General features: G+C 30.4%; 1 protein-coding gene across 1 annotated transcript; it reads left to right on the top strand.

Annotated features, from left to right (window-relative positions):
• Positions 1 to 14179: 14179 nt before the first annotated feature.
• Positions 14180 to 15493, top strand: LOC108322118 (uncharacterized). Its single transcript, XM_017554101.1, has one exon. The coding sequence runs from the start codon at positions 14180 to 14182 to the stop codon at positions 15491 to 15493; it is 1314 nt and encodes a 437-aa protein (XP_017409590.1).
• Positions 15494 to 17789: the final 2296 nt, after the last annotated feature.

Raw genomic sequence — 17789 nt, 5'->3', positions numbered from 1 at the left:
GAAACTAAGAAATGTTGATCCACCATTCAATGTTTATATACATTTTATCCAATAAATATAGAAAATAAATAAATATAATTATTTAAACTCGATTATACTAAATATGTTTTACCTCTCAAATTCATTTTTATATGATAACTAAGAATATATGTTTAACACGTTAAAAATATTTAATGTAATTAGATTAAAAAAATTATATTTATTTATTTTAAAAGTTCTTTTTTTTATAATTTTGGACATAAAAAATTTTTAGTTTCACGTTAAATTTTAATAAATAAAATATATTTAATATATATATGTGAGAGATTAGTTAATTTACGTAACTTCTTAAAGTTAAAGGTTATCTTCAAAAAATATTATATTAAAAAAAATATATTTTAAATATATGAGTATTTTAATAATTTTTATTTTTAATTTAAAATAAAAATTTAAAAATTTATTTAAATATCTTTAACGTTAAAACTTAGAATCACAGTATTTTTATTAATTAAAATTTGATACCAATTAAGATAAACTTTTATATATATATATATATATATATATATATATATATATATATGTGTGTGTGTGTGTGGGGAAGGAGAAGTCAGAGAAACTTTTTGTTGTATAGATATAGTGAATCGTCTAAGTACATTAAACTATTATGAATATTTCTAACAAAGTGATATGTGTCCGATATTATTTTTTTAGTGAAACTTGTTAGTACGTATCTTTCAAAATGGATAATTATAGTTAATATGTCTTCCTTAATTATTTCTTGAGGTAACAAAATAAGATGTGATTCTCTAAATGCTTAAAATAGGCATAAAAAAAATGTGATGTTTTAATTCTAATAAATAAAGTAGATGCCATATACGAGACATGTAGTGAAATATAGTTCTTTGATTAGGAAATAGATTTAAAAAATATAATATTATTATTTATAAATAAATATAAAAAATGAAATGATATTAGAAAACACTATAATTGTCAAAACGGGTAACCCGGCCTGACCCGATCCGACCCACAACGGGTTGACCATTTAGTGAGTCAACCCAACCCGATTCATTTATTAGCGAGCCGAAAAAATTCGAACCTGATCCGATCCACCACGGGTTGGTGGGTTACACGGGTTGGCTCATTGGCTCACTTAATTAACTTTTTTTCACCCTCTTCTTCTCATATAACATGTTACTTTGATTGATCAAATTGAAACCGTAATAATTGGACCAATTGATATAAAAGAAAATGAAAGAAAAGAAATATATTGTTATATATATATATTATAAGCTATATCAAGCATAAAATTTTGTCAATTTAGTTTAATGAGACATGCACAACCGTTTGACAAAGAAACTACATATAGCCGTTATATAATATTATTTATGTATTAAATTGGAGTCCTGAAAGATAAATTCACAGTATTATGCTCTCTTGAAGCATATTCTCCTTTATCTCCATCTATAATATTATCCAATCTATAATCTTAGGGTTTTATTTGCAGAAGGAATTTTTGGAAAGACAGCAGCACCAAAGGCTTTATTGTTAAGTAAAGGTTGTGCATTTTGAATAATTAATTTAATTAATTTGATTTCAATAAAAAAAATAAGATTTGAATAATTAATTTAATTTAATTAAAAAGTAATACGTGGGTTGGTGAGCCAACCCAATCCACCACGGGTTCAACTCGTGTGAGCCAGGTTCTTAGTGAGCTGGGTCAAAATTGGCTCGCATAAAAATTTTTGCATTTTTTTCCAATCGAACCCGGCTCAAACCCTTGGTGAGCCGGGTTGACTCACAGGTTTCAACCTATTTTGACAGCACTAGAAAACACGATAAATTATAAATGAAATTATTTATTATAAATTTCAATTACTTTACCTATTTATTGTTTTTCTTTAAATGGGATCTTGTTAGATGTTACTGAAAATTTTATTAAAACAATAAAAAAAAGTAGAAGAATCATGATGGACTATAAAAAACCCGTAATAAAATTACATTATATATAAACAAAAAATACCTATCATGAAGAAAAAACAAACTAAACAAATATTTAGTAAATCAATCCAACACTAAATAACTAAGTCATCAAACTTATCAACATAGTACGATATTTATCATTAGCTAACTTTCACATATTACGATATTTATCATTAGCTAACTCTCACATCAAACAATATGGTATTTTATTATACCAAATAAAATATACTATTGACTTATTATCGAAAACTGGGCTGCTTTGGAGTAAACCAACTGATATACCAATTGAAAAAAATCATAAACTCTTTCAATGCTCAAATTCAGTAAGCATAGACAGAGGAAGATACCAAAAGTTGGTAGAAAAATTAATTATGTGTGCCATACACCTCCAGATATTAGACATGTAGTGAATGTTGTTAGTCAATTTATCCATGACCCACGAAAACTTCATATGGATGTTGTTGAGAGGATTTTGAGATATTTGAAGTCCGTTTCTGGAAAATGAATTTTGTTCTCAAATAATGGAAACTTAAAGGTAGAAGGGTACATGATGCAAATTAAGCAGGTTCAAAAGATGATAGAAGATCTACCTTTGGATACTTTACTTTTGTATGAGGGAATCTTGTAACTTGGATGAGGAAAAAACAGCCTGTAATAACAAGATCTAGTGCTGAAGCATAATTCAAAGGCATGACATTAGGTACATGTGAACTTTTGTGGATTAAAAATGTGCTATCAGATTTGGGCTTTAAACCAAATGAAGGTATGAGTTTGTATTGTGACAATATTTTGGTTATAACAATTGCTCACATTCCTATGCAACATGATAGAACAAAGCATGTGGAGATTGATAGACATTTAATCAAAGAGAAACTTGAAGGTGGAATAATTTCATTTCCTTTTTGTAAGATCATAATTGCAGTTGGCTAATGTTCTTAACAAAGGAGTATCAAGAAGATTGTTTAATGAGTCTCTATTCAAGTTGGGAATGTGTGATATCCATGCACCAACTTGAGTGAGGTGTTAAGATATGCCAAATATTCTATTGGGGTGTTAAGATATGTCAAATATTCTATTAGTGGATATTAAACAATTAAATATTATATTAGTTATAATTTATATAATATTATAACTTATGTAGATTTGTGTACCTATCAATAGATGAAAAATTATAAGATTGTATATATACGGTATTCTATTATTTGAAATAATAAATTAGAATTATTCTTTAACTCTTTTAATAATAATAACTTGAATTTAGACATTAATCTTTTAACTTTAATTTAAATCTATTTTGGATGGTGTAAGTAATATTTATGAAAATGACATTAAGTTATTATATTATAGTAGATGAAACATCTTGGTATAATTGCATGGTAAAATTATATTCATGAGAATAAGCTAGAAAAAAATGTATATTTAACCATATAATAGATGAAAAATATCTTATAGATGTAAATGAATTTTATGAACACATAACAAACTGAACAATTAAAAGAGAAGAGGAAAAGAATAATATATATATATATATATATATATATATATATATAATTGTTTAATGAATTATAGATATCCTAATAATTTAAATAAAGACGAGAGAGATAAAATGAAGACGAGATAACTATTAGGATAAATATAGAAATTACAACATGACAAATATATACATATTTATAATTATTTTCATACCTAATTAAAAAAATCAAATATTACTATTATCTATACACATACTCGTATTTAATCAAATTAATTTTTTTTATTAAAATAATAATAAATTCAAACAACACTCATGAGAACAAGCTGATTTTTTATTCTCCCATCAAGTAAAATCTTTACTGTAAAATATATTTATCATATAAAATATTGATCCTATTTAAGGTAATCAAAACTTTTGAAAAAGGAAGATAATAAGACATATATGACAATAATAAAAGGAAGATAAAATATCCATTAAATATTTTATCCACACATATATATATATATATATATATATATATATATATTTATTTATTTATTTTCAAGTAAACATTTCCTTATGACACTACAGGTTACCAAGATGGCTGCATTTGAAGTTTGCTTCCCTACTCAACCATCCTTACATAATGTAATATAGGCATGATTACTATTGATATTGGGTTTGTTTCCAAACAGTAAAGAAAAAAAAATAAAAATAAAAAGGTGAAGATAAAACTCATTAAAAATGTTTATTCAAAGTTATTCAGTAAAAATCACACACACATATATCTATATATATATATATATATATATATATATATATATATATATATATTAATTGTTTCCCTATATTATAAACAGTAACAACGATTAATTAATTTGCTATTTTTCTTATATTATTATAAGTGATTAAGTGAAGTAAAAGGTAAAAGCTTTATAGAGTTGTCAAAATGGTAATCTAGCTCGACCTAGTCTGGTCCACCACCGATTGATCATTTAGTGAGCTAACCCAACCCGGCTTACTTATTAGCAAGCTCAAAAAATTCGAACTCGACTCGACCCACCACAAGTTGATAGATTAAACGAGTTGGCTCACTAGCTGTAACACCCCAAAATATAAAACATCTCACACACCAATTATTTCATTAATAATATAAACATCGTACATTGTTACAATAATCCATTTATGAGTAAAATGGTTCACACTGAAAATACATTATATTTATTTTTTTTCACATAAATAAAAACACTCTTAATAAAAAAAAATTTCTTCTTAAAATTCTCTTCATTTTTCTGCTGCTTCCTCCTTCACTTGAATTGGTTCAGATGTCGTTCCCTCATCTGCTCCCGTATAACAAAAACATTATACGATCATCGCAAAAATAAGATTTTTCCGGCACAAACAAACAAGTAAGGGTGAGCTACCATGCACAATTCAAAGAAAAGCATGACACTATTAATATACATAATACATTCACCATAAATTCTTGTAAGATGCAATTATCATACTAGACTCTATTATCCGGATATAATGTTGATGGAAGTCTCGGGTGGTCATGCACTTGTGGTGATTTCAACAACAAAATTTTTGGCCAAATAGAATATATCATATCACCCACAAGGTTAATCCATTAATGTCTATAAACATAGACTAGGACCTCCTACTACTCTCACCACATAACACATCCTTCTCTAATTGAGACTGGAAAATTATTAGAGTTTTAGGATCACCACCAACAACAGGACCCTCAACATCAACATATACACTAATACCATGCCAATTTAGAGTCTCTCCCCGAGACTCATACTATATTTCAAATGCATAATTTCATATCAATCATCACAATAAACATTCATAATAGAATTCGTACAAGATAATTATAAACAATTAACAATAATAAAATATTACTGTAAATGGTCATATAAGAATACAATATTTGACAATCATAAAAATAATCTTAATATAAAAATTTATGGGGAAACAAGAAGTTGAATCTGGCAGAGCCGGTTAGACAACTTCTAATCCATCCAAAAATACAATATAATTAAATAACAAGAACAATACATGTCTGGGGAAATAAGAAGTTGAATATGGCAGAGCCGGTTAGACAACTTCTAATCCTTCCAAAAATGCAATAAAATAAATAAGTAAAGCAATAAATAGTTTGGGGAAACAAGAAGTTGAATCTGGCAGAACCGGTTAGACAACTTCTAATCCTTCCAAAAATGTAATAAAAATAAGTAAGGAAAGAAATAAAAAGTTTGGGGAAACAAGAAATTGAATCTGGCAGAGCCGGTTAGACAATTTCTAATCCTTCCAAAATACAATAAAAATAAATAAGGAAAACAATAAAATGTTTGGGGAAACAAGAAATTGAATGTGGCAGAGCCAGTTAGACAATTTCTAATCCTTCCAAAATACAAAAATAAACAACTAATAACATACAAATGGCATAACATAATCAGCATCACATTTTACAACTATCACACTTGGATATCAACACAAAAGCATACTCTCATTTAAATTCAAGATCATACAGAAACAAAATACTCCATATTCAAGATTTAAGATCAGACAAAAGCAAAATATAGAATATTCAAGACTCAAGATAATACAAAAGGAAATACTCAAAGTTAGCTCCCCTTACCTCTATTCCAGACTTAGTTTCCTCTTCTCAAACCGTTCTCCGGAAATTTCCAGAATTTCCTCTCTTCAACTAGAATTTCCTCCAACTCTCTTCTCTCACAATTTCACTAGAATTTTGGTGTAAATCTTCAGCCTCCCCCCTTGGCTATTTATAGCCAAAAAAATTTACTATTCATTTTTACTATTCACTTTTACTATTCATTTTTACTATTCAAAAATTATTTTTTATTCACCATTCTTATCTCTGAATCATTAATTCTACGTGGAGTGTTTTCTTCCACAATTTATTTTAATATTTTTTTTTAACTATTCACTATTGACTATTCGCTATTCACTATCCTAAATAAGTTATCAAAAATTTGAAGCTCTCCCTCTAAAATTACTATAATTTTATATCCAAAAATCTACATTTTTCTATCCATTAAAATTATTATTACTAATAAAATGCTAAAATTTACTATTATAAATATTTTTTTTCATGGGTCTTACAAATTAAGTTACCAAAATTTCTTATTAATCTTTCCACATTTTATAAACTTATATATTTTCCATTCACAAAGAAATTTATTACTACTAGTAATAAAATTATTATTATTAAAGTAAATATTTTTCATGGGTCTTACACTAGCTCACTTAATTATAATTTTTTTTTAAATTGAAAAAATTATATTTTTTTAATTCAAATCTAAATAAGTTTCACTCTAAAATGATGTTAAACTCCAAAGATAATTCAAAATAAAAAAAATGTATCATACAATCCACGAGTGTAAACCAAAAACAAGCATAATAAAGTTTTAATATTGATAATTTTTGTATCACTTTTCCATTTATAATATTAGAGTTAAATCTATAATATTTTTCTCTCATGAAATATTTTTGTATCCACATCTACAATATAATAAAAAAATGTTAATTAATAATATTGAAACACAAAATAATAAATAATTAAATTAAATTAGGTGGATTACTGAGCCAATCCGGCTCACCACGGATTCATCCTGGATGAAATGGGTTCTAAGAGAGCCGGATTGAAAACTAACCCGCATAAAAAAATTACATTTTTTACAATCTCAATCCGATTCAAACCCGTGGTAGACCGGATTGACTCGCGGATTACAATTCATTTTGACAGAACTAACTTTATACGAGAGCGCAACCAAATTAATTAACTCTACCGTATAATTTAAAAATTATAAGTAATGATATTGGAAGTTAACTCTCCTTAAATTATTTACATCTTCTTTCATACATACATACACACATATAGCAATAGCTCTACTATTTAGAATTGATATTGTAAACTTATTTATATTTATATATTTTAATTTATTTTTATATTTAATAATTTTTTTTAATTTTAGTGATTTTATTTAAACTAAGACATAGTTGTTGATACTAAATTTTTTATTTTATTTTTATAATATAATACATAATTTTTAATTTTTATATCACTACTATATCATATGAGTATTTTGATTAGTTATAGATGATTTAATCAGTGTTAAATTAAAAACTTTGATTAGTTATAGATGATTTAATAGGATCAATCTCCATCCGTTTATATTTCTTTTTAAGTCTGATCTGAAATTTGGGGACAATTATGGTATGCTTGGTTTTGAAAAACAAAAAAAAAGAGGAAATAAGAATAAATAATGAATAAGTTATGAAAAAGTATTAGTTAAATATAAAATCTGAATGAAATAAAAAGAAAAAAGATAAAAAAAAATTAAAATTATTTGAATTAAAAAATGAAAAATAAAAAATAGAAGAAGTTGTAAAGATTTATGAATAGTTTGATTAATATAATAAATTTAAAGAAATTAAAAAAGTATATATTTATAAAGTAATCAAATTAAATTAATTATTATAAATTAATTTTAATTAAATATAAATATTAATTTTATTTTAATTATATTTTTAATTATTTTAATATTATTATTGTTATTACTAATTTTTTAATTTTAATTTTCTATTAATGTATTTTCATTTGATTTGATTTTTATTATTTTATCATTTTTTTACTTTATTATATAATTAATGATATTTGGTTGAACACATAACAAAACACATTACACTTTGAAGTAAAAGATAAAAAGTAAAAGTAAAGCTAAAAATGTAACTTGATGTTACTTTGTTTATCTGATAAATTATATATCGGCAAATAGATAAGATGACTCATGTATTCTTTTTGGATGTTAGAAGTCCCACACGTTTATTAGATATAAGGTTAATTCATATTTTATAAGTCGGTGTAAATCTTATCTTATAAGCCGATTTTTTGAGATTGAGGTAGACTTAAAGTTCATGTTTAATATGATATCAGAGTTATGATTAGAGCTTATCCTAACGAGTTCTAAGTGTATATTTCTGTTTCCATCCGTTATCTGGTCTCTATCGGATCACCTATTAATTTCTACTATCACATATGTCATGTCAATGATTTTGTGGAGTTAAAATAAACTTAAAAGTGTTTATCTAACACTGGGGTCCCATAATATATTCCGAAAGCAAGTTTTAAAAAATAATATTTTCACAACTAAAATATCTATTCTACCACTAAATTATAATAATATAAAATTATAATTGATGAATTATATAAAAGTGTGCTGTGTAAATAGTGTTTCTTTTAGCTTTTATAATATAAGGAGAGTGGAGAATCATTTGATGAACATAATCCTGTCCTTGTCAATGATTTTTTTTTGTGACAGGTGTCATCTCTCTGTTCACAAATTGGAGATCTCCATTTCTCTCTAACCAATTGGAGAGGATTCGGAATCCAATTAAAATGGTGGTTTCAATAGCAACAAACATGACAGACTTTGATAGGCGCAATGACAATGACAGCAGTGTCTCTGGTGACAGACAAACAATAATGACAGAGGTGTCTCAGTACAGATAAAATGTAATGTACTACTACTCTATGTTCCCGTGGGATAATCTAATGTTTTAATAATAAATTAGTTCCTGACCCAGGCTTTGTTTTCTTTTTTTAATTTATTTTTTTAATAATAAATTTAAAACATAATATATTTATATAAATAAATTTAATATTTATAAATATAAATATTATAATTATATATAATAAATATATAATTAATTTAAAATGGATTTTTAAATATATATAAATAATTAAAATATTATATTAACATGTATATATTTGAATTTTTTTCTAATAAAATCATATAATTAATATTATATTTAAATAAATAAATTATGATTATTATTATATATAAATAAATTATGATTATTATTATATATAAATAAATAAATTTCATATTGACATGATTATATTATTATATTGTAACAGATTTGATATAATTTTATGGATAATTTTTTTAATATTAAAATGTATAGTAATCATAATAATTAAACTGGTGTATGATTATGAGTTTAAAAATGGTTTAAGATAATGTTTAGATATATGAATAATTGATTATTGAAATGTAATAACTATATCATATGTTGAATATAAAGATGGATATAATTGTTGAAATGTAATAAGTATTATATAAATGTATTTGTAAATAGTAAGATATATAATAATTATATTTTTATTATTAAATATAAATGTTGTTTTTTTATGTTTTACATAATAGTTTTTCTTGTGTTTATTTATCCTTAATAAGCAATGTATAGAAAGTGTGAGTCTTTTCTAAAATTTCATTTTTTTACTTTTTTTTTCGTATTGAGGATAAGCAAAGAAGAAAAAGAACAGGATCTTGTTTTACATTATGTACGTATTCCAAATCATTATGTAGTGTAAAGATTTGCCGTAGTTAATTTTAATTCTTTTTATTGCTTAAATTTGAAACTACATATCAAAGAATTTGTAAGAATAAGACAAACATAAATGTGATTAAAGAAGATCTAACTTTAAATTGATACTTAAAAAAGTAGAGTAACAAATTAAAAAAAAAGAGAGTTGAGGCTATTAATGCATATTCAACAACACTTAAACTTTAAAGTCATCGTGTCCAAAATAAAGAGATAAATAACCGAAAAAGTAACGCAAGTTGAAGAAAAACTAAAGTTTAAACAATATAGTCATCTCTGATGAAGATGAAGAGAGAACATAAAATTTAAGTGAAAAATCAAGTGATAAATTTAAGTGATATAAGTCTATCAATCCATTCTTCCTGTTCATCAAACGTGAAAGAATTGGTAATTCAAAAATAACATTGAAATGCAAAACAAGAAAAAGATTAAGACTTTGTTCACTTAGAGGAGATGATTTGGGGAGAGTGAGTGGATGAATTTGAGGATATATTTTTTGTTGTTTATTTAAGTGAATTTGGAGATAAGTAAGAGTGAATTTGAAAGTAAAGTTTGTGAGAATTAGTGTAGGATTTGATTGATGTGACACATAAAAAAATTGTTTGATTTGTAGAAATTAAAGATTACCAAAATACCCCTAGTTATTAAATTAATATAAAATGATAATTGTTAATGTTATATTTAATTGAAAAAATATTTATAAAGAGTAAAAAATTAACATTAATTATTATTATTGTTATTATTATTAATTATTATTATTGTTATTGTCATTGTTACAAGAGTGATATTGTGTAATTTACTAATTCCCTTCATATCTCTCTTATTATGAGAGATGAGAGTAGATACCAAATCCCGCAATTTCATCACTCGCATTTTATCTCAAACAAACAAAAAAAGTTTTCTATTTCTATCTTCTTAAATATCTCCCACTAGAAGAGAATCCATTCAAGTGAAGAGTTAAGGGAAAGATAAAATTGTAACCTGTGTATAAAGAATGCAAATGATAAAAACAATTATTGTTTGGGATAAGTGTCAATAAAATAGAGTGACTAAATTAGGTGATGTAGTTATTAAGTAGTTTATATGATTGTTATCTTTATCATTTTAACGTTGTTCCATTTAATTTATAATTTTATCGGTCATGTTAGCTATTTAACATCCATATCACCTAATTAGCAGGGAAATTAAATAACAGTGACTAAATTGAAAAATATGAATTTATTTCATACGCAATAAACTATACAAATTTATTAGGAACTCGAGTGAATTAAATTTATCATGGATTTAAAACTTATCTTAGTAGAATTTGATTTGTTAGTTTGGGTGCATGTATTTTTATTTCTCACATTAAAAGAATTTTATTATGCTAAAAGTATTTGTGTTTTCTTTTGTGATTATTATTGTCTTTTTTTCTATTGTTGTTACTTTTCATATATTCTTACAAGTTTAGGACAATTATTTCTGTTACATACTTTGACATTTTTTGTTGTTATTATTCTTCTCATTTTTAGTTGTAGAAGTTATATGTTCATATTCATAAAAAAATAATAATTCAAATACTTGTTTGTTTTACCTCTAAAAATAATAACATTTAGTTTATGTTAAAGAAAAATAAGAACTTTGAAACACCACGACAAAAGGAAGATGATGCATGGTGGCACCAAAAAAGACTTGGTCGTCGAGGATGCGTGATAGCAAGAATAAAGATATGGGTGACACATCCTACACTAAGTTCATGAATGGAAGAAGAGAATCTTAACTATTCTCGAAAAGAAATAAGATGAGAATATGAATACTCTTAAAATATTATAAAACCCTTTATTATATATATATATATATATATATAAAGTTTTTAAAAAATAATTAATTAATTCAACATAGTAAGTATTAATGTATTTTGTTTTTAGTATGGCAAAAAAATCGTTGTTGATAAAATAATTTAATTTCATTAATTTTGTTTTAACTTTATTAATAATGAAGATAATTAATGTGTTGGGTTTTTATTACTTGTCACACATGAAAATTAATGTAAATATATAAGGTTCATGATAATTTTATTTTTTTAATTAAACATGTGATGAGTACTAAATAATGTAAAGACTCAGAAAATCATATTTTAGAAGTGACAGGTGGTTTAAAAATAGTAAGACTCAATTATTATAATATTAAAATGTTTTAATATAAATTGTTTTCTTACAAATGAGTTTCATTATTTTAAAATACATTGTTTCTTTAAAAATAACTTTTTTAGAGTTCTATGATTTCTCTTCAAAAGTTCTTCCTCTATGCTTGCTTGATTGAAGAATCGTATGATTGATTATTGTGGCGAGTTCTTCAATTTGGATCGATCAATTTCTCCAATAGAGTAAGTTAGTTTTTTGCCAATTTTTTTGGTTTGTGTGTTCTTCCTGTGCATACATGTCAATCATCTTGGTTCGTATGTAGTATTTGAGTCTTCTATATGAGTTTCTGTCGATTAGTGATTTTAATAATGTGTCCTGATTGTTTTTGTGTTGTTCTTAGGTATAGGTAGAACATCCTATGAGCTTGAAGATATGTCTATTAGGTAAGGGAAACTAATTGCATAATTTTTATGTGATTGATACCTTGTAAGTGCCAATTGTATGATTGTACGATGATTTGCTTGCATGTTTGAGCTGTGTGATGAATATGATAGGTTGAATTGATATTAGGGTTTTGATTTGACTTACTTGAATTGTACGATGAAATTGGGATTGTTGCTTGATTGATATTACATGATACTGTTTGAATTTGTGAAGGATGTATAAATCAAATTTGGTATGTTTTAGGATTTGTAATTTTCGTTGGATTGAATTTTCAAAACTAGAATGACATAAATCTACAAAGTTATGCAAACTTATTGGGCAAGAATATACTCAAAGGCGAAACCAAAGTCAGAGATCTATTGATTTGATAGTCGTTTGGCGAGAATATACTCGTCAAGCAAAGTCAAAGTCAAAGAGTTGTTGACTTTGTGGTTGTTGGGCGAGAATATATTCGCTAGGTGAAACCAAAGTTAGAGAGATGACTGACTTGACACTAATTGAGTGAGACAAGTGTCGTTGGATGAATTTTGAAAAAAAATTAGGTTTTTGAATTCTAGTAATTATTTCACTAAACGAGATATTTGGTCCTTAGGCGAGTGGCCTTTCAAGTACTTTGCTAAGTGAGTTGATATTTAGAAAATGTTTAGTTTGTGAGTTCTTGTGTGTTTGTTTGTTCCTTTTGCAGTGATCACTTTATTGGTGTGAACGAATAATAGGTATGTGTTAAAACATACATAGTGAATGATGATGATATTGCAGAGTGTTCTTTCTTTTCATCTAGAAATTTTCTTAATAGTTTTAAATATATTTTATTATTATTGTTATTTATTTTTGATAAATATATTAGTATCATATATTTATATGTTAGAGACGATTTGTTTTTGTTTATCAATCTTATAATATCTTATTTTTATCAGTTATTAAAATTAAAATGTAACAATGTAACAAATATTACATATGTATTTAATTACATGAAATTTTAAAAAAATTAATACAGTTAAGTTTTGTTTTGTATTAAAACTAAATTCCTTTTTTTTACAATGGAATTACTTATTTTATTCAACTCATTGTTTTCCCATTATTAACAAAATCATTTAATTCAAATTTTGACATTTTTAAAATTTAAACCCATTCCAAACTATTAAAAATTAACTAATTTAGATTTTATTTTCATTCAAATAAAATCCAAAATGTTAAGAAAAAAACTTAAAATTAAAAAATTCTTTTTTATCAATAAATATTAGTTATTATGATCAAAATAAAAGCAATTTTAGTCTTTTAAATTTTAGCATAAAATTGTAATTCATCTTTGTATAGTATAAAATATTAACCGAGCGGTTACAAACAACCAACCGGATATTCAGGTAATCTGTTTATATCTTATTCTGTTTATATTTTATTGGGCTTATATCAGCTTAGGATCCATGAGGTAAATTATAAATACAAAGCCAGGGTCAAAGGCCAGGTACGTTCCACTTACGCATTATTTACTCTGTATGACTCTCAAATACTCAATAGTGATAACCATTCGCTAAATATTCAACCAAGAGCCGAGGCTCTTCAAATCACACGCCTAACTTGGGCGTCGGAGTACCTTTTGCAGGTACATCCCCCTCGTCAAGAAGGAGACCGATCGGTTTGCGCCAACACTGATCGGCCAACAGGAGGAGTTTGGAAGCGAGCGAGCGGCCCAGACACGTCAGCAGGTTAGTTTCTCGGTCCCCAAAAGTATCCACCGAAACATTTTGGCGCCCACCGTGGGGCCGAGCGGCAAACCCAAATGGTGACCACGAGGAGCATGGAGGAAGAACAACACACCAGAGATTTGATAGCGCAGATGCAGGCGCAAATACAGGCACAGGCCAAAACCATACAAGCACAAACGCAAGCACAACAAGAGATGCAGCGGAGGCACGCAGAAGAAATTACAATGTTGAGAGCAGAGCGAGGTCGTGCCGAACGGTTAGCTCAACACTCGGAGTCCACAGCCGATCGGGATAACAACCAATACAATGATAACGCTGGAAGTCGTAATCAGCAGCCATCTCGACATACTGACCCGAACGATCGGGAAAGAAGGGAACCATCCCCCTTACGGACCGATCGGCCCTCAAATCTGCTCCCTTTCACTGCGATCATCATGCAAACTCCAATGCCAGAGAAGAACCCTCCTGTATTGGATAAGTATGATGGTTCGACGGATCCCGACAATCATCTCAGAATTTTCACCAACGCAATGGTGTTCTACACGGACAATGATCCGGTTATGTGCAGAGCCTTCTCCTTATCACTCAAGGACGAAGCATTAGAGTGGTATAACACTCTTCCCCCAAACACAGTGGATTGTTTCACCACTGTGGAAAACCTTTTTAAAAGGCAATACGCCTCCAATCGTAATCAGGAAGTAACGCCAGCGGAATTGGTAAACACTAAACAGGAAAAGGGAGAAACTTTGAAGGCCTTTATGAAAAGGTATATGGAAACTGCACGACGAGTTAAAGAGGTAAGTCAATCTTTTATCATCACCACTTTGCCTTCCTGTCTAAAACCAGGGTATTTTGCTGAGAAATTGTATGCACGACCGCCAAAAACAATGGAGGAGCTCCAAGAACGGATAACCGAATTCATCCGCATGGAGGACATGCGAATTTCACAAAGAAAGCGACAACAAGAAGATGAGGCAAGTGGAGGTAGAAAGGACGGTAAACGACCGTTCGGCAATAATGGTAAAAGCGGGGAGTTTTCCCGAACATTTAAATTTAATCACTATACACCCCTCAACACACCTAGGGCAAAAGTTCTTGAAGAAGCTCTAAACGCTGAACTTCTCACACTCCAAACGAAACCATCTCCAAGATACGCAGATGAAAGGAAGAGTTGTCATTTCCATCAGAATCGTGGACATACTACAGAAGAATGCATTACGCTCAAAAACGAAATAGAACGTCTCGTTCGGGCAGGACACCTCCGTAAGTACATACAGGAAGCAAGAAGAAGTCCCGAACGAGCGTATCGGAAGAACGAACGAAGGCGAGACTATAGTCGCAGTCCTGCTCGCCATCGTGAACGGTCGGTTCGCGGAGTTATAAACTGAAGATAGGAATTCCCATCTCTATTTAATGTCATGTTTAAATTCTTGATTTAGACTTTTGTTATTTTACTAAACTTTCGTTATGCAATGAATAAAATCGAGCAATTCACGCTCGACCATCGGTTACCAATTTCAAACCAGAATCTCAAAGTCGAACGGTAAAGCCCGTTCCCTAGGAAGCACTCCTAGGTCGAAGACCGAGCGGTAAATCCCCCTCGGGCAAGAGGTAAAGCCCTCTCAACGACGAACGGTAAATCCCGTTCACTAGGAAACACTCTTAGCTCAAAGCAGAGGTAAAACCCTCTCAAAGTCGAACGGTAAAGCCCGTTCCCTAGGAAGCACTCCTAGGTCGAAGACCGAGCGGTAAATCCCCCTCGGGCAAGAGGTAAAGCCCTCTCAACGACGAACGGTAAATCCCGTTCACTAGGAAACACTCCTAGCTCAAAGCAGAGGTAAAACCCTCTCAAAGTCGAACGGTAAAGCCCGTTCCCTAGGAAGCACTCCTAGGTCGAAGACCGAGCGGTAAATCCCCCTCGGGCAAGAGGTAAAGCCCTCTCAACGACGAACGGTAAATCCCGTTCACTAGGAAACACTCCTAGCTCAAAGCAGAGGTAAAACCCTCTCAAAGTCGAACGGTAAAGCCCGTTCCCTAGGAAGCACTCCTAGGTCGAAGACCGAGCGGTAAATCCCCCTCGGGCAAGAGGTAAAGCCCTCTCAACGACGAACGGTAAATCCCGTTCACTAGGAAACACTCCTAGCTCAAAGCAGAGGTAAAACCCTCTCAAAGTCGAACGGTAAAGCCCGTTCCCTAGGAAGCACTCCTAGGTCGAAGACCGAGCGGTAAATCCCCCTCGGACAAGAGGTAAAGCCCTCTCCACGACGAACGGTAAATCTCGTTCACTAGGAAACACTCCTAGCTCAAAGCAGAGGTAAAACCCTCTCAAAGTCGAACGGTAAAGCCCGTTCCCTAGGAAGCACTCCTAGGTCGAAGACCGAGCGGTAAATCCCCCTCGGGCAAGAGGTAAAGCCCTCTCAACGACGAACGGTAAATCCCGTTCACTAGGAAACACTCCTAGCTCAAAGCAGAGGTAAAACCCTCTCAAAGTCGAACGGTAAAGCCCGTTCCCTAGGAAGCACTCCTAGGTCGAAGACCGAGCGGTAAATCCCCCTCGGACAAGAGGTAAAGCCCTCTCCACGACGAACGGTAAATCCCGTTCACTAGGAAACACTCCTAGCTCAAAGCAGAGGTAAAACCCTCTCAAAGTCGAACGGTAAAGCCCGTTCCCTAGGAAGCACTCCTAGGTCGAAGACCGAGCGGTAAATCCCCCTCGGGCAAGAGGTAAAGCCCTCTCAACGACGAACGGTAAATCTCGTTCACTAGGAAACACTCCTAGCTCAAAGCAGAGGTAAAACCCTCTCAAAGTCGAACGGTAAAGCCCGTTCCCTAGGAAGCACTCCTAGGTCGAAGACCGAGCGGTAAATCCCCCTCGGACAAGAGGTAAAGCCCTCTCCACGACGAACGGTAAATCCCGTTCACTAGGAAACACTCCTAGCTCAAAGCAGAGGTAAATTCCTCTCGGTTCCTGTGGAAGGACGAGCGGTAAATCCCGCTCGGTTACTGTCGAAGGTCGAGAGGTAAAACCCTCTCGACAAATGCCGAAGACCGAGAGGTAAATTCCTCTCGGTTCCTCTTGAAGGACGAGCGGTAAATCCCGCTCGGTTAAATGTTGAAGGTCGAGAGGTAAAACCCTCTCGACAAATGTCGAAGACCGAGAGGTAAATTCCTCTCGGTTCCTGTTGAAGGACGAGCGGTAAATCCCGCTCGGTTACTGTCGAAGGTCGAGAGGTAAAACCCTCTCGACAAATGTCGAAGACCGAGAGGTAAATTCCTCTCGGTTCCTATTGAAGGACGAGCGGTAAATCCCGCTCGGTTAATGTCGAAGGTCGAGAGGTAAAACCTTCTCGACAAATGTCGAAGACCGAGAGGTAAATTCCTCTCGGTTCCTGTTGAAGGACGAGCGGTAAATCCCGCTCGGTTACTGTCGAAGGTCGAGAGGTAAAACCCTCTCGACAAATGCCGAAGACCGAGAGGTAAATTCCTCTCGGTTCCTATTGAAGGACGAGCGGTAAATCCCGCTCGGTTAATGTCGAAGGTCGAGAGGCAAAACCCTCTCGACAAATGTCGAAGACCGAGAGGTAAATTCCTCTCGGTTCCTGTGGAAGGACGAGCGGTAAATCCCGCTCGGTTACTGTCGAAGGTCGAGAGGTAAAACCCTCTCGACAAATGTCGAAGACCGAG

The sequence above is a fragment of the Vigna angularis genome, chromosome 1 (genome assembly GCF_016808095.1).
Source record: "Vigna angularis cultivar LongXiaoDou No.4 chromosome 1, ASM1680809v1, whole genome shotgun sequence".
In the NCBI taxonomy this organism is placed as follows: Eukaryota; Viridiplantae; Streptophyta; class Magnoliopsida; order Fabales; family Fabaceae; genus Vigna; species Vigna angularis.
This window is presented reverse-complemented; position numbering and strand designations above follow the sequence as displayed.

Bases quoted from the DNA above. Each gene is read 5' to 3' on its own strand.
- LOC108322118 (XM_017554101.1), top strand. From the start codon at position 14,180: ATGGTGACCACGAGGAGCATGGAGGAAGAACAACACACCAGAGATTTG.